This window comes from Aythya fuligula, chromosome 2, assembly GCF_009819795.1.
Source record: "Aythya fuligula isolate bAytFul2 chromosome 2, bAytFul2.pri, whole genome shotgun sequence".
NCBI classification, from domain to species: domain Eukaryota; kingdom Metazoa; phylum Chordata; class Aves; order Anseriformes; family Anatidae; genus Aythya; species Aythya fuligula.
Genome location: NC_045560.1, coordinates 66,888,119 through 66,908,582, shown reverse-complemented (window position 1 = coordinate 66,908,582; position 20,464 = coordinate 66,888,119). Strand labels below are relative to the sequence as shown.

Here is a 20,464-nt window from a genome sequence, read left to right as displayed (position 1 = left end):
GCTGCCCCCAACATTTTGCAGAAGCCTTTTTTCTAAGACTAGTGCTCAGACAGATGAATCTTACTGCAGACTCTTCCTTGCCTTCTTGCCAATATTGGCAGTCTTTGGGCTCTGGGAATTCAGCCCTGTCCTTGCAGGTGCTCCTGGGGGACACACACCTGTTTTGGACCAAAGTAGGGTTCCTCAGCCAAATAAAAATTTTGCAAAGTTCTGCATGCATCTCCTAGCAAATTCAGTACTCAAAGGTCTTTTCATATTATATGTTATATCGGAGATCAGTTATTTTTCCACTGACTTTATCTAATATCTATATAGCACTTTTCAGAACTGTTGGACATCAGAATGTCTCATGAAGAATTATTCCCTTAAAACCTTATTCTACAGACAATACACAGAAAGAAGTAATGCACTTAAGTTGTATTGTAACCTAAACAAGCAAAAAACTATCAATATTTATGATATATGCAAGAAAAAGTGCTGTTACTGCCTCATAAGCCCACCTTGACCACACAGCTAGGTTATCTTCAGTATTTATGCTGAGCTGAAGGCTCTGTATGTTTATAGTCTTTGTGTTTTTTCCATAGCTCTGAACATTTAGCATCGATTGCAATTACAGACCTTGCAAACAAGTCACCGATGCTCCATGGCAGCTTTGCCCCAGTGATTTTTGACAGCAGACGTCTCCCCAGAGAGGTCTACAGCAGACGAAGGAGAAATATTCCAGAGACTTTTCTACATCTAAATTCTGTTATGCTTGCTTTCTTTTGGTAATGAAAGTAAATTTTGCATACTTTAAAATTGCACAATTGGAGATATCTTGAGGGGAGATATGGGGCTCAGAGCTGATCCTATGGGTTTCACAACATTTTTGCTTGGTGGATTGGCCTTCTCAAGCAGTTGCATTTGTTGGGTTAACCAAAATACTCTTTTGCAATGGTACTGCTGGACCATTTATAGCAGGAGTTATCCAACTGTCTAATGAGCTCTGCAGTAAAAGGTGGAGACAAGGGTCATATCTATTAATTTCCTTGTTATTCAGAGAAGTTGTCCTCAGGTGTTGATCCTTACATTTTCAGAAGTGCCACTAAACCTATTTTAGAGAAGAAAAAAGTAGGAGTCTACACATACACCGTGCATTCTCTCCTTTTTTTCTATTAACATTGTTCATGTTGTTCTGACCACCCAACACAAAAATTGACAGTATGTTTTCCTGTGATATGGCGATAGGCATGCTCTGCAGATTTAACTGCCTGACCAGCTTTAAATTGCTTGTGGACTTCTGGACAATTAAACTGTTTTGTTTCTTTTCCTTATTTAAAAACAAAAACAAAAAAAAAAAACAAAAAAAAAAAAAAACAGTTTTTGAAGTCTTGGAAATTGTTAATGTTGTATTAGGAATGTCAAAAAACAGCCCGGTTTTAGTGCAGATGTCCAATGTATTGCTTTCATACATATGGCAGAACTGGAATAGGTGTTTACATTTATACAGTGATACAGAATGGACTTCATGCATAGAAGAGTGATAGAAGACATGCACGTGTACTTTATCTTGTACTTCAAGGGGTAAAGAGAACAATGAAAATAGAGAGTCTTAATGATAACATTTGCTTTATTAGAAAATCCCTGACCCAGTCTGCTTATAAGCTCTTCTGAATTAAGCAGGAAAAACAGGAAAAATGGACTGGGATCTACTAGTAAACTAGAGGAGTTTGCTTGCAAGGTATGGATGACTGGGATCACTGTGCATGTGCCTATATGCCAGGTAGGTTGGATTCCTTCCTAGCTGCAATTTATTATTTGCCAATATCTCTTAGTACATAGGTAATGCTTATTCCAATGGCACTTTCATATATGTGCATATATGTTCATAGGGCCACATGGATACAGGCTCAGTCTCATCTTCCCCTGCCTTTCAGTTTCTGGATTAAGCAGTGGCTCTGCAAAAGGAGAGTTGAGAAATTATTTGATTTCTTGTCTTGTAGAACTAGATTTTATTGGAATGGGGCTTCTTTTTCCTTTGATTGTTACCCACCTGGTCAAGTTTCTCATCAGCCTTTTAAAAGATGCTAATACACTGTTAATAAACATTTTGGTATCTCTCTCATTGGAGGTTTCCTCCTTCAAGGAGCTGAGTTCCCTGGCCTCAGTCCAGAAGCATTCTTAAGCTCTGAAATCAAGAAATCCGCTCACATGCTTACAAGTTAAGCAAATGCTTAAGGGCTCTGCTGTACAGGGGCCAGTGTAATCACCATATTACAAGTGAGTGCTCCTAATATGGTGCAAAGCCAGTTATAGTTCATTGCTAACCTCAGTAGTCTTTGGATTATGTTCTGCATGAGAGCACTTGGAAGAGATGAGAATTTTGCAGTTGAATCCATATGGGTAAGCATATGTTCCATCGAAGCTGTGTTGGCTTCAGTATCATCGATGGATCCGTTTGCATCTAGCTGGAGGATGTAGTCCATAATTTCCTGTGCCCTTATGTTATAGGTAAACAAACACAGTGATTTGATGCATTAACCTGTATGAGTATGTCGAAGCAGAGGGGAGCAAGAGATGTACCTTTGTTACAGAAAATATTTCTAGTTAGAGGCAGGTTTATGAAAGCTCCCCTTGACGTTGAGCTGAAATGCCCAGCTTATGAGGATGAAAGCATAGAATCTTAGGGAGCATTTAGGGTGTTAGCAGTGCCTCATCCAGTTCAGCCCTCAATAAAACACAGCACAGTATAGTAGGCTGTGCATCACCAGTATGCTGCAGACTTTCTCCAGCACACAGGCTGTAGGCAGGAGTCTGTACCTGAAGCTATGTGGAAGCAAAGTGGCAGAACCAACACGATGAAATGGACATTTATCTCCATGACCACTGGTGAGCGGCATCTTGCCTGCGCTTGGGATGTGGCTTTAAACACCTGTGCTTTCTAATGCAGTGCACACAGATATTTTTATTTTTTGTGCATTTTCCAGGACAGCTTTATGAAGTTCTGCCTGAGGCTTGCAGTTTTTCTCTGGGCAAATTTATTCTCCTGGGCATTCATTTTTAGGTCTCCAGCTGTCTTTTCTATGTAGAAACACACAATCTTCAGTGCAGGGACTAGAGTTATACCTTGAAGTTTCACCATGGCTGGCATGGTGGAGGTTCACCCTGGGCTTATAGTTGTAGATATTCCAGCAATACTGAGAGCTAAGCTATAGATCATGGAAAATCAACAGTTTGCTTAGGCCAACTCATACTTATCTGGGGGCAATCCAGAAAATCAAACTGATGTAATGCAGGGATAAACCTGCTGAAATTCAGTGAATCTGTGGGCTCACAGCTTGCATGGATGCATTAGACCTTTTTTCAAATCTGATCCTGCTGCTTTTGTATTTGGGAAATCACCTCACATTGCTTGGGTGGCTAGATGTCCCATTGCACAAAGTTCTTAATGATTTCCTAACAAAAGCAATGGGTGGGCATTTGCAAATAGTAGTTAGAATATGGCCAGGAACTGCTTTATATACCAGAAGGCAAAGACAGAAACATATATAAAGGGTTTGCTACACAGGGTACTGTTAATCTCATGAGCTACACTGACTGTATATAGTGCCTGCAGCCCTGCTGTATATGCAGAGGCTTAAACACCTCCTGCTTTGCTTTGCAACAGCACAAAGAGCAGCTGTGCCAGTCAATTCCCCTCACCCAGCTGATGGTTTGTGGCTCGGGTGTTTATTGTTATCTTCCTACATCCTGAGCGCTGTCAATCACATCTGTAGATGGTTTTGGCTGGAAATAGAGCTGCAGGTGTCCTTGGAAAGACCAGGTGAAGAAATCATTCAGATGTGATCAGACAAAGAAAAATGTCTCCAGTAGATGTTGAATTCAACTGTTTTCATCATTTATAAAAAGGCTCCTGGGCAGCCTTGTGCTGGGCAGCTGCATCAAGCAATCTGGAGCTATCACCAGCCTTGCATCCCACCAGTAAAGCAGGTTAGGTTTAGTTAGTTATCAGAGCTTTGAGCAAATAGACTGTTAATATTCATTCTGTTTGTTTCTGCTGATACAGATACATAATATATATATATAATAAGTAGATATGTGTATGTATATACCAAGAGTAAAGTTGGTGCTAGTGTGTTGTTTGTTTTTATAAGGGCTTGAATGCTTTTATAAGGGCCAAGTGTAAGGTCATATCAGATTCAGTGTTTATATTCCTGCCCTGAACTAAAGGAAGTTACCATTTCACATGAAAAATACCCACATGTGAAAATCGTAATTGAAAACTTTATAACAAAGGTTACATTTTGCAAGTCTGCAGGATACAGTTTTTTGGGTAGACAGATGAGTAAAGATCAGTTTTTTCTTGCAGTTTTCAGTCACAGCTATTGTATTGGTTCTTTTTCAGAAAATAATAATGGTAAAATAGATAATTTTATATGTAATTTCCTCCTAGTTCACTTTAAATCTTAGCTTCAAAGTAAGTTTAGTTTTTCTGCAAGAGCGTATGAACACTTATATTAATAATGTTATGATCAGTGTCTCTGAATTCAGCAAAGTCCTGAATACAGTGTTCTGTAGTCATTTTACATGAAGACCCTCTTTAATGCATTGCTGGCAAGGGCATCTCTCTAGGTGGCACTTTTTAGTGTGAGTTAAGACTTACAGCATGTCATATATTAAAGAAATGCGGCTATTAAATGTTAATGGGCTTTTACATTGGTGTTAGTTATATATTAGCTCTTAATTGTGCTTATGTTATAAATTGGTTATTGAAAAATCGTGTAAGGAGGAAGTGCAACAGACTGCATCTGTATAGCAACTCATGGCCACAGTAAGGGCTGTGACTAAACTTGCATGTTTTTTAAGCAGCAAAGCTCTTAAGAGAAACCCAGAAAGTCTCTACAAAGATGTATTGGCCTGCCTGTGTGTCTGTTAGCTCTCATTAATGTCAGCAGGATTGGCAGGCAGGGGCTAAGGCCAGAGGAATTGAACCTGGCTCTTCCATAGAGCTCTCCAGGACCTTCTTGATGTCACTAGCACTGCGTAGCAGCCCATAGCACATTCCTTCAATGGCTGGGCTTCACACATCTCAAAATGATGTTTTCCTGGTCCTACAGTAACTTCCCTCCCTTCAGGCTTTGGGCATCTACGCTCTTCCAGGGTAAACCCTTGCTCATTGTGCTGGCCAAAGGAAAGCTCTTTCCAAAGCCCATTTCCCAAAGGCTGTTGAGTCTGTTCATGCAACTCAGTGGATTAATTTGGTTAAACAGCATAAAATGTTTTCCTCCTCTCTATATGTCACCTGTGTCGTTTGCTGGATAAGTGACTTTTTTTTTTTTTTTTTTTTTTTTTGTTTTGGTGTCCAATAAAATTCAGAAGCCTCAGATTACCAAAACAGCTGCACATGCTTTGTCTGAGTTAATGCATTTAGCTTAGGCTCCAGGCTCTGGGTAAGCGCCAAGATCCTGGATCAGCTGCTTAACCAGAATTATGCTGCTGTAATGGAGCCCTGCATTATTGTGTTGCAATTATTTTGGCTTGCAGCTGGCTGTTCCCTCTATATTTTTACTGGAGTAAGATAAAAGGATTTTGTCTTAAAAATAGGTTTTTCTTTTCTGAGTCTTACAGAAGCTTTGAGTTTCATACCATGTCCAATAGAGGTGCACATCCATTTATCTTCAGATTTATCTTCAAGGAGAAGAAAAAATATTTTTTGTAATAATTTTTGAAAAAACAGAAACAGTGCTAAAGGGCTTCAAACATGAAAGAAAAGTACATTGAAAAGAGAATAAAAGAAGTGATTAAAGGGCCATGTAATAACATGGTATTAGGTTCTCAGCAAGAACAGGTTTATTTTCAGCATCAAGCCACTTAGCAGTAGCATGTTGTGCTTAAAGATCTATAATTTAGAAATCCTTTGTGTAGAGAAGCAAAAGAATAGATCCAGATTTTAAACAGAACTAACATGTTTCTGCAACCTTAAATCTATATTTGTATCTATTCAAGCTCCTTTTGATGGCTATTAATATGTATTTCTAGTCAAAATACAGCTCTCCCAGGTTCTTCAGTTGATCATGAAAAGTAAACTGAATACAGCCATTTATCTTTGAACTGTTCAACTGTGCCCTTCTTGATGTTCTTGTTAATAATGCCAGATCTCCTAGGAGTTCTCTCAAGCAATTTTATCACATAAGCTTTTTGTTTGACCTTACCTGCTGTTCCCCTGGAAAAATGATTGGGGGTGTTTTGGGGGGAAGTGCCAGCCTGCCTTAATTAAAATTTTGGTCTCAGAAGATGTTACAGTTTGTGATTGCATTAGGTATATAATGACAGTATTTAACCATCTCTCTTATTTGTCTGGGCTTTCTGACATAGTAGCGAGGTCACAGGGTTTTAAATTTTTTAGACGTGGAAAAGTAACTGATGGGCGAGTGTGCATCTCCAAGTGATTCATAAAACGTCTTTCATTATATCCATGATTTGCATGTTAGCCCTGAAGGTAGTTGCTTGGATGATGAGTGGAGAAGGGTCTAAATAACAGTTCAGTGATCTCTTTGAAAACATTTTTTCCTCCATGGGACAGTAAGCATGCATATAAATGGGTTTTAAAAGTTGATGTCTTCCCTTGTCTCCAGCAATTAGAATTTGGTTTCACAGAAAAAGGGTAAAAGAAAATGTTGTGGACGTTTCTTTTGTGCTGACGTATAAGAAGCTCTAAATATCATGTGATGTGCAGTGCTAACTTTTATCATCTCACATGGATAGAATCTGGAAGGCCATAACAGGAGGCCTTCTACCACTAAGATGGGCCTAATGGTTTTATACAGTTACTATTCTTGAAGAAAAATCTCTGCACAAAGCAATCTCTCCTAGTTTTGGTATAAATGTACTGCATTCCAGTTTACAGGGGACAAGCAGAGTTAAAAATAGACTTGTGAGACCCTGATCTTGCAAATCGCTTGAACTGGGAGTGTTTGCTTAACTATGGGATGCATTATTCGCCTGATGTTGGGGTTTTGTTAGCTGCTGGGAAGTTCCCCTGTTTGGCTGTGGTATCTGGAGTAGCACATGAAACCATACTTTGGATGCTCTGTGCTTTGGGTTTCTTAGAGGTTCTGAGGTTCCAAAGCAAGTAAAACCAGGATTTCAAATAGACTTTGAAGAAGAATACATGAAGAGTATCCTCTTCAAGGATGGACAATTCAGCTAAATAAGGCAGTCCCTGCTCTAGCAGTGGGATGTGGCTAGCCATAGGGGGGATTTTCAGAGCCATTACACACCAAATATTTTCTTTTGTGTCTGGGTATTTTCATCTGCAGTTTTAAACAAGTCCAACAAATGGGTTATTCTGAAATAATGTAAAATTGCAGCCAATTTCTAAATTTGGTTTATTCTTCTGAAGATGGAACAGTTTAAATATCATGTTTTGCACTGTTGATTTTGTAGAACAGAGAACTTTGTAAGCCAGAGAGAGGAAGAGCAGGGGGAATGAGCTGTCTTAGCACCAGTGTTTTTCTTCCTTCTTTTGTGATAATAAAGACTTGCTGTCTTATATCTCTGATGCATACATCTTTCTAATCTCCCTAATGCAGCCAGATATGGTCCTTTCTCTGTGGGTCTGCCAGTAATGTGGGTGTTAATCTGGTACCAGTTTCAGGAAGCATGAATGTACTCTTAGCAAAGCTACGGCTAATTTAGGAACCAGGGAGCTACAATTCTGGCAGCAATTATGTACTAAGAAAATAAATTCAAAATCCTGCAGTTTTATAACCCTAGCTCTGTAGAGAATTATACAAGTCACTGTCAATCTAATCAGATTAGAAATATTTATCCTGTTGCGTTTTTGATGAATGTAACTGGAGTGCCATTAGCTAAAAATTGTTTTTGATCTTGCACAACTTGAAAGAATCAATGTGATTAGTTTTCTTTTTTGAAAACAAAACTAGCATAATACCATGTGCTTTCCCCTGCAAACTATGCTGCTGGAATGGGATGTGCTTTTGCCTTAAACAAGAGCAACCAAAACTGTAAGTCACTCACTTGAGAAGGCTTCTGCTGGGACAGAAGCTCTGTGCCCGCAGAGTGCAGCGGGTGGTGTGAGGAGAGGAGCATGTGCTGCTGTAGTTATTGGTATGTGTGCTTTTTTGTGTGTTTTAAGCCACCTTGCACCTCCAAGTTAGCTTAAGACTCCTTTATTTCAGGCATAGGTGTTCTTGTTTTTCCTTTGTGTATGCGTGAAAATGAAATAATTGCATGGTCTTAAGTTTTCAGGGGAAGAGGACAGATTTTTATCATTAAGCTACTATGTATTTGTTCTTCCAGCTCATGTGGTATCCAGTTTATGCCCATAAAGTATCTGAGATGCCTTCAAGGGGAACACGAAGCCTAAATATCTTACTAAGTCAAGACATTTTTATGTGTAGTGCAGAAAGAAAGCAGACACTGTAGGGGTGGATTGATCAACTGCAGCAGATTTGGTTTACAGCATGTCTTAGGTTTCAGCTGCAAGCTTTAGCGACAAAATCGTTTACAAAATTTTTTGGATTCCATCTGCACAAGAAGCAGTTTAAATCATCAGACTTGTATAGAAAATAACACACCGGCAGGGAGAAATTAATTAACGTGTCTTCTGTGGGAGTCTTCCAAACTGCAGACACCTAGGGGTTGTGAGGCTGAAAACAAATTCAGCTTAATTTTATAGCAGTGTTTTCAGTGAGACTTCCAGTCTACTGTGTGTGTGAAACTGGTCAACTGATGAAAAACTACATAATTGGGGTAGGGGGAAGACTTCCTCAGCAGCCACCCAGATCTAATGCATAACGTGCAGACATGAGAAGCCAGCCAGAGCTCAATGCTTCTCTAGAGCCAGTGGCATATGGGGAGATTTTGTAGCTGGTTCATGTGGGAGGTGAAACATCTGGTTGCAGTGCAGATGTGAGGCCAAGAGTGTCAGCAGGAGATACTGACAGACCCCCCATAGTACAGGGGGCTTTGTTCTGACTGATAGAAATCCCTTGCCTCAAATTCCAGCTTTCAGTTGTGCTGGGAAAGGATTTCAGCATCCACCTTACCTTCTTCCCTTGTATTTTACAGATAACTTTTAGGGACTGTTTGAGAATCAAAGGGTTCTTTGTGCCAAGATAGTGTTTGATCTTGCCGAACTGCTTGCTTCATTTTTTTTCTTCCTTTCAGCTTTGCAAGTACTTTGGGATGGACCAACTCAGAACTTTTGGCAAATAAGTGAGTTGCCAAAAACTTTACCAAATTTACTGATGTGTGCATGACGGCATTGTAGTTTTATGAAGACATTTTTTCTTTGACAGGTATTCTATTCTCACAGGTATTCTAAGTTTCTATGATTATAGGACAAAAACTACATCCCACCCATACCTTATTTTAAAAAGTAAGGGAAAACAGACTGGCAAAATTGTGGAAATTGATATCAATCAGATTCTGCAGCTTGTAAAACTTAGTGATTGTTTCTCCAGTGGGGTGAAACAACCTAAAATATTCCACAAATAACCCTTAGGTAGCCACCAGGTGAGTTCTCTGCATATGGAGTCAACCTCGTGTCAGTGCCAGTACTTGATCAAAGGAAAAGAGACTGGGAAGAGGAACCCCTCTCACACATGGATACTTAGTGCTTTTCAGCAGAAGACTAGAAAATTATTAAGAGCTAACTGTCTAATGTTTTTCAGAAGTATTTCAAGCCTGGATCATGTAATTCACTGTTCTGAATAATACTGGACTAAGAGCACACTCTAATCACACCTTTATTCCCAGAAGTTCTTATTAAGCTGATGAATATCTTCTAGCAAGCTGTCTATCCTCATTTTGGAGATTTCAGGTGACAGCAAGTGTGCTTCATCTCTAGGTAAAATGCCCCCTTGCTAATTATAGACTCTGGTGAAACTTTGCACTTTATTTCTAATCTGGATGTTTCTAAGTTTATCTTCCAACGATGTAACTTTTTCTTCACTCTGTTCAAGAACCATCTACTAGTAGCTACGTTTTTATCTTTTGAATTAATGGAGTGGAATGAGTTCATCAGGTGTCACAGGAAGAGGTGCACTTTCTGACCTCAGATCAGTTTTCTCACTCTCTTCTCCCAGTTTTGGGGAGTCTTGTGTGAATGTGAGCACCTGTGGCAAGTGCAGCCCTTGGGACTGGGTCACCCTTCTGCAGGAGGAGACATAGGGCAGAGGTGCTGGATTGAGAAAGGCACTGCAGTACTTGTGGAGTGGGCACGAGCACGGCCAGATTTGTGCAGCATTGCATCCAGCCCATTAGCCCTGCTGAGATCTGTCTTTTGAATTTCTTTTGGTCTCAGGTTGCCATGCTGCTGCAGTGTGTTGTGAAAATGTGCATTTTGGTTGTGTCCCAAGTTTGCAGGTGACCACTGTTTGGCTTCTCAGAGAACTACACTAAAGGGAGAATATTAGCCTTCAAATCACTTCACTGTAAAACCTCTGTAAATTTATGTGATTGCATCGGATGAGCTTAGATGCAAAGAACCTGTTAGATGCAAGTGGTGAGGGCAGAGTAATATTTGTGGTTCAGGAAGTTGTGCCAGACCAAATTCTTATCATCCCAAGTGCTGATTGAGTGTCAGCACTCCAGGTAAAAAGCCTACTACAAAGCTATCTTGTTAATATATGCTTCAAATCTAAAATGAGCAATGAAACAATCCCTGCAAGCATGGATGTGCTGTTCATGAAGGGCATGTGCTGAAGCCAGCAGATCAACACGCCTGCCTTAATTACAGCTCTGAGTGACACTACTAGACCCAGTAACATCGAGACCACTGCGTTTTATCTTTTAAGCTCCACAGCCTCATTAAGAAATTAAAACATTTGTGGGTGTTTCATGTAGTGTTTCTCCCTCTGGGATGTTTAAGGTAGCTGACTGTCAACATGGTGATGCAAGCTATAAAGGTTCAGAGAATTACCTTGATGTTATGACAGCCTCTTCCATTTAGATTGTGATCCAAGGCTCATTTTTCCTCTGAGGCATTCATTGAAATTCTGTGCACAATTTGTTCCTCTGGTTATTTAACAATGTCTCTTATGTTTTCCCCGATTTAAAAAAAATAATAAAAAAATCCTTCTTTGTAGCAGAGATAACATAGAGCAGGATGGTATAATTGCAGTAAAGAGGCCCTGGAGCTTGCAGTAATAGGATGGTTCATCTGATGTGTTACTGCCATTAGAAAATATATATGTTCTCAGGGGACAACAAAGAAACTTTTAAGGATTACACTTCATGTAGTATGAAAGCTAATGAGCAAAAGAGCAACTATGAAGAAATTTATTGCTGCAGAATGGTGCCACTTCCTGTTTTCACTTATTTCCTGATACCTGTGTAGCTCCAAAATATCCATCTCTGCCCAGTGATGCATGGCTTTGCATGCACTGCAGTCAATTCCCAAGCTTTTTGAGAACACTATTATTTTCATTTCATTGAAAAATAAATAGCATGTCAAAAGCATGGCAGAGCTGAGTTCAGGATTGAAACTGCTGTGTGTACAAAATAGTGTTGGGAAAATAGCACTCTCTGATGGTCTGTGCCCTTGGGAAAAAAAAAAAATAAATTGCTAGAATGATACAGTTTCATAAGCATTGCTGAAAGCTTGATATATCAAGCCTATCAGTTATGAGGAGTTTCAGTTTGCCCATCTTCATTCTTTCCCTGGACAGTGTGCAAAAACATGAAGACATTAACACACAGTAAACACTGAAGGATCTGTTTTAAACGTTATGTGGCATGCAGAGTCAAAGTTGCACAGTTTTGGCTGTGGAAGTGGAAAATTCAAAGCAGATGGTTTCTGATATTAACAACTTCTTGTACAAATGGATTGCCACATAGACTGCAAGTTCTTGCTGCTTGCTTTTGTGCTGGAACAGAAGCCATCTAGCATAAAAGACTTGTCAACTTTTTTGTTGTTGTTTTTTCTACAGCATTTTCCTCATGCTTCTTGTAGAGCTTGTTGCAGATAAAGGAATTTGTTCACCTCTTCTTATTCTGTACCACTCTGCACTATTGGAGTGTATCTTTGTACATTATTGGGTTATGGTCAGTACATGAACTTGCATCTTCCTTCATATATTTAACATCATAAAGGGTCAGACTTTGCTGTCAGAGAAGTGGCTTCATTTGAGTTGTAGAGCCTTGAAGGGAAAAGTGGATTTTGAGCAACCACATCTGGAGTTCTCCAGCAAGGTCTGACATCCATAAATTCTTTATATTAGGCTACTAATAGGGTACTAATCATAAAAAAATGTCCGAGAGTATTAAATGAGGGACAGATGACAGCCACCATCTTTGCAAGGATGCAGGAGAGCAGTAACCTTAAACTCACCTGTTTCCACCCACAGTTCAAGGGAGCTATTGGTCAACAGACTACAGTAGCTTCTTCTGAATCATAGAAATGACAACTTCCCCTAAAGGCAAAGAAGAGTCAGGAGACAATGCAGTCAGATTCTTACACTAATATCTCTCTGCTACTATCTACTCATATTGGAAGTGCGTCAGAATACATCTGAAGCACTTTCTCTGCTTGTATTGAGGTCCCACTGTGTGGTCAAAGCATTGCAAAGTGCTTGGAAAGGGAGTGGGAAAGAGGTCTTCAGATTGCCCAGGGAGTAAGCAGGACTCTGCATGTTAGGACAGGGGTGAGGCGTGCACATGCCTTATGGACAGAAGAAAGTCCTTGAAGAGTAATGGGATTGTTAAAATAATATTACATATCCTAGTGAACCTCAGCACTTAAACCTTTTTAACACTTTTTTCTGTCCTGCACCTGAAATGCAGTATGATTGTACTATCTGTGTTTGCCTGATTTCACCCATTCGTTTTGACAGGGCAGAGGTGCAAGTCAATGTAATGCCCCGATGAGGTGATGCTTACGTGTTCAGCATAAGGGTAGACACCCAGTCATTTTCACAACATGTTTCTGTTTGATAGTTATGTCTGCCCTGAGCAATAAATATATCATATTGGTGAATATGAACACAAAGCTGAGGCGAAGACACAGCTGTATGTTTGAACATGCAGCAGAGTATCAGCAGTAGCCTGATTAAAATAATGGTAATGCAATTACATTGAGCAATGACAGCTGGGCTTCTCTCTTGTTTACCCTGATGGTGTCTACTGTCTGCTTCTGCATAGCACCAGTTGCTGCCCTGTGCCAGTGCATCACAGTCTAGTACAGTGAGCACAGATCCAAAATTTGGTAGCATTCCCCAGCTTCACATCACTGAAGATTCCACAGTCCGCCATCAATCCCTCATTCATTGCTATACCTGGACTTACGTTGACAAACATAAGTGATATGAAATTAATTATCTTCTGCAGCTTCCACTGTCAGTTGACTCTTTTCTGCTTAAATTTCCAGTCTTGTGAATACCAGAATAGTAGCGTTACATTTCTTTACCTCTTCCTTTCTCCCCCATTCTCCCTATAACTTGTATACAGGAGCAGAAGAGGACTTGCAATTTTACTATTGCTGTATAAGCCTTCTGTAAACTCAGTTACAGCACTTCTGATGTTGGTAATTTTTGTGACTAAAAAATATGCTGACTCTGTGTTTGTGCATAGGAAAAGAACAAATTTGAATGTATGGTAATCTGGTGCATTTGGGAGATGTTTGTTGCTATATTCCAGCCAAGTTAATCACTCATGGATTTTTTATTATTTTTTATTTATTTATTTTGCTCAGTTGACAGGAGACATTAATCTCATATCTGTGGAAATGGCATCTTTAGTGTCAAAAGTGTTCAGATATACTCAAATATTCTCTGGCATCAGAAAAGATTTTGAAGGAGAGCTATCAGTTCAGGATAGACTGGCAGGAACAGAGACATTGGTAACTTTTTCTTATACAATGAAGAAATACACAGGTGATGTTTTCCAATTTGTGAAGTATATTGAACTGTGTACTGTATTCATGAATATAAATTGAGCAGACATGACATATATTTTTCATATAAAAATAACACAGCATTGTTGCTTCTGATAATTCTCCTTTGCCTGAAATATGCTTATTCTGAGAACATCACTACAAAGTTAATAGTGCACTGCATAACTACATATGAAATATACGAGTGCTAGAGAACAGAGAATGTCTTAAGGAGGAATTATTCACGTATTTGCAGTGATTGTGACTGGATGCATTTTTCAAGGACAGGATCTTTCTACATCTTCCTTTCCTTTTCAATTTTTTTTCTGCAAAATCCTTCATCTCTAAATATTAGCTTCACCCAGCCAACCCACGTCCATCTTGTAAGGCTGTTTCTTAGGCCAGATCGCATTGCTGCTGAGCAGCACTTTGTTTCCCATCTACTTTTCTGCTTCATTAGCGGCTTTGCCCTCCAGATCATACAGACTTTGCCCAGTTAGTCCTAGAGGAGTCAGAAAACCAGCAATGTTGTGGTGACTGAACACAGAGCCAACAACAAGTTGAAGCCAAAGCATCAGCTTTTCATCCCTGTGCAGCCACTTGCAAGTTCCTCTTGTGCCAAATGTGAAACAGTACGGTAGAATGCGACCCTTAATATGTTCTAATCATATATATATAAATAAAAACTGGCAAGGAGGAGCCAGTGTGTATATAGATACTGCTCTTGATTAAATCAAGCCATCTTTGTTTACATCATGATAGGGGGGTGCGTTGCAAGAAAGGTAAGAGAGATGGAGGTGCTTTGTGAGGCACAACTCTGAAGATCAGAAAAGTGATGGGTTAGATTGTGAATACTGGTGTCCTTGAAATTGGCAGGGTTTTTGCCTCTGGAAATACCTCGAAGCCAGTGGCACTTTGTGTTTGTTCAGGGCCTTAAACCATGGACTGAAGTCAAATGTCCCTCAAGGTGGTATCTTCTGCAGGGTTGAAGAACACGAGGAAGGTGTGCTGCCTGCTCATATCAGCCTGCCAGGGCTGCCAGCCAACATGTTTATTCCCTTTAGATTTTTATTTCTATCAGTGCTTCCGTAGAAATAGAACTCCTTTTTGACTGATGTGGGGAGAAATACTGGGATCATTTGCCATTAGTGAGAACAGTTTTAATTTTGTCTGTAAAAGCGACAGTGTACTTGAAGGTGGCTTTCTTCTTGCAGGTTACCAGCCTGTCCTGGCAAACCAGCAGCAAGGGTTCCAGGGTCTTGTGGGAATGCAGCAGCCTCCCCAAAGCCAGAGCCTGATGAATAATCAACAGGGAAATCAGGTGCAAGGCATGATGGTGCAGTATCCAACCATGTCGTCTTATCAGGTACTTAGAAGCTGTAAAGACCGCTTTTCTTCTTTGTAAAGTGCTTAATTGAATTAAGTTTTCATGTCACAGAATGGTCTTTATTACTTCATTAGGGCAGTATGTGACAGGAGGCCTCTTGATAAATACCATTCTCAGTCAAATTGGTTTCTCTGCTTCCTGTTTATGTATTCTTACTACTCCCGATTTTCATTCTGAATTGGGAATACATTAAATGAACTACTAGTTGCAGCCTACAGTACCAGAGAAAGTTCAGAAAGCATGAAGGAATTATACTTCATGTGAAGAAAATGAATTAAATAAATAAATAAGATACTTTTTTTCTCCTTCCCAGTTCGATGTTGTTTTCTGTAATTAAGTTAAAGGCTTTACCTGGTCCAGTTAAAAATTAGTCATGCATGAAGGTTTATGCCGGTGCCCTCTGAGAGAGGATCTCACCACGTCTTCTAAAACAAACTGTAGCCAGAGGGATACTTGTTTTACTGGACTTAGGGGAGAGGGAAGGAAGTGGCTTGTGTTTTACCAGGTCTGTAAGCTACCCAAAAGTCTGTATTTTCCCAACTTGATACCTGGATTCTGTGAAATATGACAAAAGCTTGAGGCCACCTATGAGGTGGTCTGTGCTTATGTTTCCTGTTGTGGTCCCTCTGGAAATTTAAGAAACAGTGATATTAGCTCCTTTCAATAGTTTACACTGATTGAGCAGCCATCCTTTGATTCATCCTTTCCATCGCCTTCTTTGAAAACACCACAGTAACCTGGATGGAAATGGGTGGGCTCGTGGGCATAATTTTCTCCTTAAGTCTTCAGATTTACTATATGGAAAACGTGTTTTAAAGTTAATGATCAAGTTAAAGGCCTAGACCTTTTAGATGGTCTTAAATATACCAGGGTTGAGTCTTCTGTATTATAAGAATATTTGTTTTGCATTATTATTAATGTAAGAATATGATCTTGGAAATTCACATTCAGCTAGATCATGACAGAACCACTTACTAGTCCCTGGAGCACAGTGACTTATTTTTAACAAATCTCTAGTCAAAAAAAGATCCTCAGCCATTAAAATAGTTTTGAGCAGCAGAAAATAACAAATTTTGTCTAGGCATGTCATATTACTGAATTCAGTAGAAGGAAAATAGGAATACTTGGGACTTATTTTAATTTATTTACTAATTATTTTTTCTACATATTTCTCTACATCTGTCTAGGTGCCAATGACCCAGGGTTCTCAAGGATTGCCACAGCAATCATATCAACAACCAATCATGCTACCTAATCAATCAGGTCAAGGAACACTTACAGCCACTGGAATGCCTGTTTACTGTAATGTCATACCTCCTGCCCCACAGAACAATCTACGGTTGATTGCCCCACACTGCCCCTCCAATAACGTTCCAGTTATTTCTGCCAGCTGCAGGACAAACTGTGCGAGCATTAACAATGCAGGGTGGCAGGTCAAGTACTGACACTGGCTTAGAGTGGATATACAAGGATAGTGGTGCATTATTTGACAAATAACTCATGGCCTTCAAATGAAGAAGAACACAACAGGATAATCAGTTGAGGACATAAGTACTGACTATGCCCAAGTGATTTGCTGCTGGAAAAAATCTGTAAAAAATAAAATAAATTTTGGAAAAAAAAATGTTTGCTGGTTAATGGTGCATATTCTTGTCATGTCTGCTAGGTATGCCTTTATAGCTTAGCTAGTGACATGAATTCATTGAGGTAAGATTTTTTCCTACCACTGAACACCACTGTGTAGATTGTAATATCCCTGATTCGGATTAGTTTTGTACTTTGTGTTGAGTTTGTGAAGCTAAAAGTATTTAAAAATATAATAAAATCACATTGTACCAAAGCTGTAATGGAAATGAAAACAAACAAACAAACAAAAAAGAAAACAAAATGAAAAAAAAAATACTAAATGGAAAGAATAATTTATACACACAATAGAGTTTTTTATGGATATATACTGTATTGTAGTGCTTAATCACAATAAAGCTATTTGACCTCATGGAGAAAGGTCATGTTTCTACCAGCTGCTTGGCCTCCTCTTTGTTCCTGAGCAAACTTCCCTTTGGTTCTTGTCTGGTTTCAGATGAAGCTAAGGGAGAGATGATGTTCAATGAGCTTGTGGGTGTTTGGGGAAAAGGCTGGATGTCTAACACACAATACCATAATAGCTAAGGCCATTCAGAAATATTAGCATAGACACCCAGAAAGAGTTCAGTGAATGAGGTGCCAGATTATCTTAAACTAAGTTTGTGCGTTTCCAGTCCCCAAGATCACTAATGTCACAAACATCGTTTGCTACAGCTACTAACTTATATTTTTTCAAGAGGTCATACACCCCCTCATGTCTGGTAGAATCTCGTCTGTTGGCTGGAAGCTCAGTTCCTTCTGGTGTGGCAGTCACAGTGCCCAACAATTCTTTTGCTCTGTGGAGAGAGATGCTCTCCCCAGTTATTGCTACTGCAGCTATAAAGACATTTTGAAACAAAAGGGTGACAGCTCAAGAAAATGGTCCAGCAAGTTCCAGTGTGGATGAATTAGGGTTTATTTGCTCTTAAAACATGCGGAACAGTGGTTTGTCTAAAAGTTTTAGAACCCACCCCCTTTTTTTCCTGTGGTGTTTCTCATTATTACATCCATGTTCACTCAAATTCCAAGTTCGTTTTGATAAATTATTCTTCATTTATAAATGCTGTATGAAGTTCCTCATTCTGCATCAGTGCTGACAACATTTGAGTTGCAAATGTTTACCAGACAAAAATTTGTTCTTTCACTTAAACTGCTTTTTGATCAGTTTTGAATACCTTTAAGACAGGTGCTGAGTACCCCAGAATCATGAGGAAAGCCTGAGATCCTTTTGTGTGTGAAATCTGCATGTGTTTTAGTATGATTTTAGGTATACTTAGGTATAGTCAGCGATGCCCTTGGCCATTGCTAGTTTGCATGTGAAATGGCTTTGGTTTTCCCTTTAAAGTTAGCATTTCTTTTACATGCCTCAGCTGCAGAAGCAGGAATCACACATGCTAAAATCTGTATTTCAAACAAATATTTTCTATACAGTAAACATACTTTTAGATGTTCAATATGTTTTCACATGTGTCTTAACGTGTGGAATTTCTTCTGAATCCAGTCCTATGAGATAGATGAAAGCCAAACACTGACATTTTATGTAATGTAATCACAATTCATTTGCTGAGAGACAGTCAAGAACATGAGCAGGTAAGTAAATATAATTCACTCTTCAATTAGAGGTGAAATGCCTAGGGAGAACATGCTCATTGACTTATTTTTTTCCTTCTTTAAATCTAGATACAACATGTGGATTTTGCCTGTGACCCTGAGCTCTCATTTCAGACACCCTGCATCATATGGCATACTTGCTTTTTATTGTTTTATATACTACTGAGGGTTCTCGCTTAGCATTAATATAGTTATACTTAATTGGATTTTCTTCTGCTGAATGAGTGACCCAGAATGAATGGCTGTCCTTCCCAGTCAGGGCTCCAGGGTCCAGCAGAGGGACCCACTTGTGCTTTGGGCAGGACAGCTGAAGTAGCAGGGAGGGTGGGCAAACTGAGGTGTACATGGTGTCTGGAGCAAAGAGACCCTTTAGTAATCACTGCATTAAATCTTGTTTCTTCTTTCCTCTGAAGCATTACTCTTACCCGATCAATCTTCATTCTTATCAAGAGAACTGTGGATGAATTTCCTGGTTAAAAATAAAAAAAAAATCCCTCCCTCAGCATCACAGATCAATGGGTTGTAGATGCTCTCAGTAGCAATAGGCAAGGGAGTCAAAAAGCAAAGTCTGGGAATCTTACTTCCCTTAAAATACAGTTTCCTCATGCTCTTATGCCACTCTGTTAGTCTTGTCCCCTTAGCAAACATCATGTCCCGTGATTGAATGTGGCTGTGAATTCCCATTGTTTATCTGTCTCTGCTCGTTCAATGAGCAGCTCACATAAAACCTGTGAATAGCTGTGAATAGCAAGGTTCCTATTGTTTGAATTCTCCCAGCCTTGTGGTAGGAGCACCTACCTGCAGGGTTATGAAGATTTCTGCTGAAATGAGTCTTTAACTTGCTATGAAAAATCGAGCAGTTTCAGGAGGAGGTCACAGCCACCTGTTCCATCATGGCCTACATCATCTGATTGTCTCACTCTCTAAAGAGTTTGAATCTCCTCAGGCATATAAGAAAACCAAATTTAATCTCCCTCAGCTATAAAGAATGCCCTAATTATGAAGGCATCATGTACATGGGTGAGACATCTCATGTGGTGGTGCACACAATTGCTCTACTCTGAAAGAATTCACATCTAAAGAAAATGAAGTAATTCTGTTTCCATATCAATGTAACCACAAAATTTAATCTCTATTTTTACGTCATAATATTCCGTTTTAAGTCCTTCTCTTGCTCTCTCTCTCTCTTTTTTTTTTTTTTTTTAATTATTACTGACAATATTCTGCATGGGATTGCTTAGTACCCTTCTTTTATTAAACTAGAGACATTTCAGTATTCAGAAGGTGAGGAGAAGGAAAAAAAGAAAAAGAAAAAGAAGAAACAGAAAAAGAAAAAGAAAGCAACCTTCAAATAAATGGAACCAAAATGGGTAGGTAAAGCCTAGTATTTTTCTCTGATCTTTAAAATATTTTGTAGGAACAGTCCATAAGAGGATTGCTGTTTGACTCAGCTGGCCAAACTAAGTTCAACCAACTCAGCAATTGGTCAAGTTGCATTCAGAGTCCAGCTCATAGCAGTGACATGATTTATACAGCGTACTCCTCTCCTGCAGGGTTGCTCTGCCACAGTGAGCTTGTTTTAATATTTTCTTCCCTTTGAATTCAGGCTCAGGCAGATGCTCTGTGGCAGCCCTATTGTGGTGCTAAGAGCTGTTTGTTGCATTTTCCCTTTATTTTCTGCTTGCTTGCTTTGGTAGCTGTGTTTTACTTTCTCCAACTTGTTTAGACTCTGGAGCTGATGGAAAGTTCTCCTAAAGCCCAGTACATATTTTATTTGCCATTTATTTATTTATTTGTCCTGAAAAAACAAAGGAGCATATTCTGAAATAAGCTGACTATATCAGAGGACACTGAACAGTCTTTTGGATGGGCCTAACCCATTTGGGCTGTAATTTGCTGAATCTGTACATTTTAACAGAAGCCAGATGCTATTTGCTATTGTTTTGCCCTTAGTACTGCCCAACAAT

General features: G+C 39.4%; 1 protein-coding gene across 1 annotated transcript in view; it reads left to right on the top strand.

Annotated features, from left to right (window-relative positions):
- Positions 1–17,115, top strand: part of ARPP21 (cAMP regulated phosphoprotein 21) — a 149,605-nt gene extending 132,490 nt beyond the window's left edge. The window contains 2 exon segments of the mRNA XM_032180750.1: positions 15,091–15,242; positions 16,451–17,115. Coding sequence (XP_032036641.1) covers positions 15,091–15,242; positions 16,451–16,708 — 410 coding nt within the window. The 3' untranslated portion in view covers positions 16,709–17,115.
- The last annotated feature ends 3,349 nt before the right edge of the window (positions 17,116–20,464 follow it).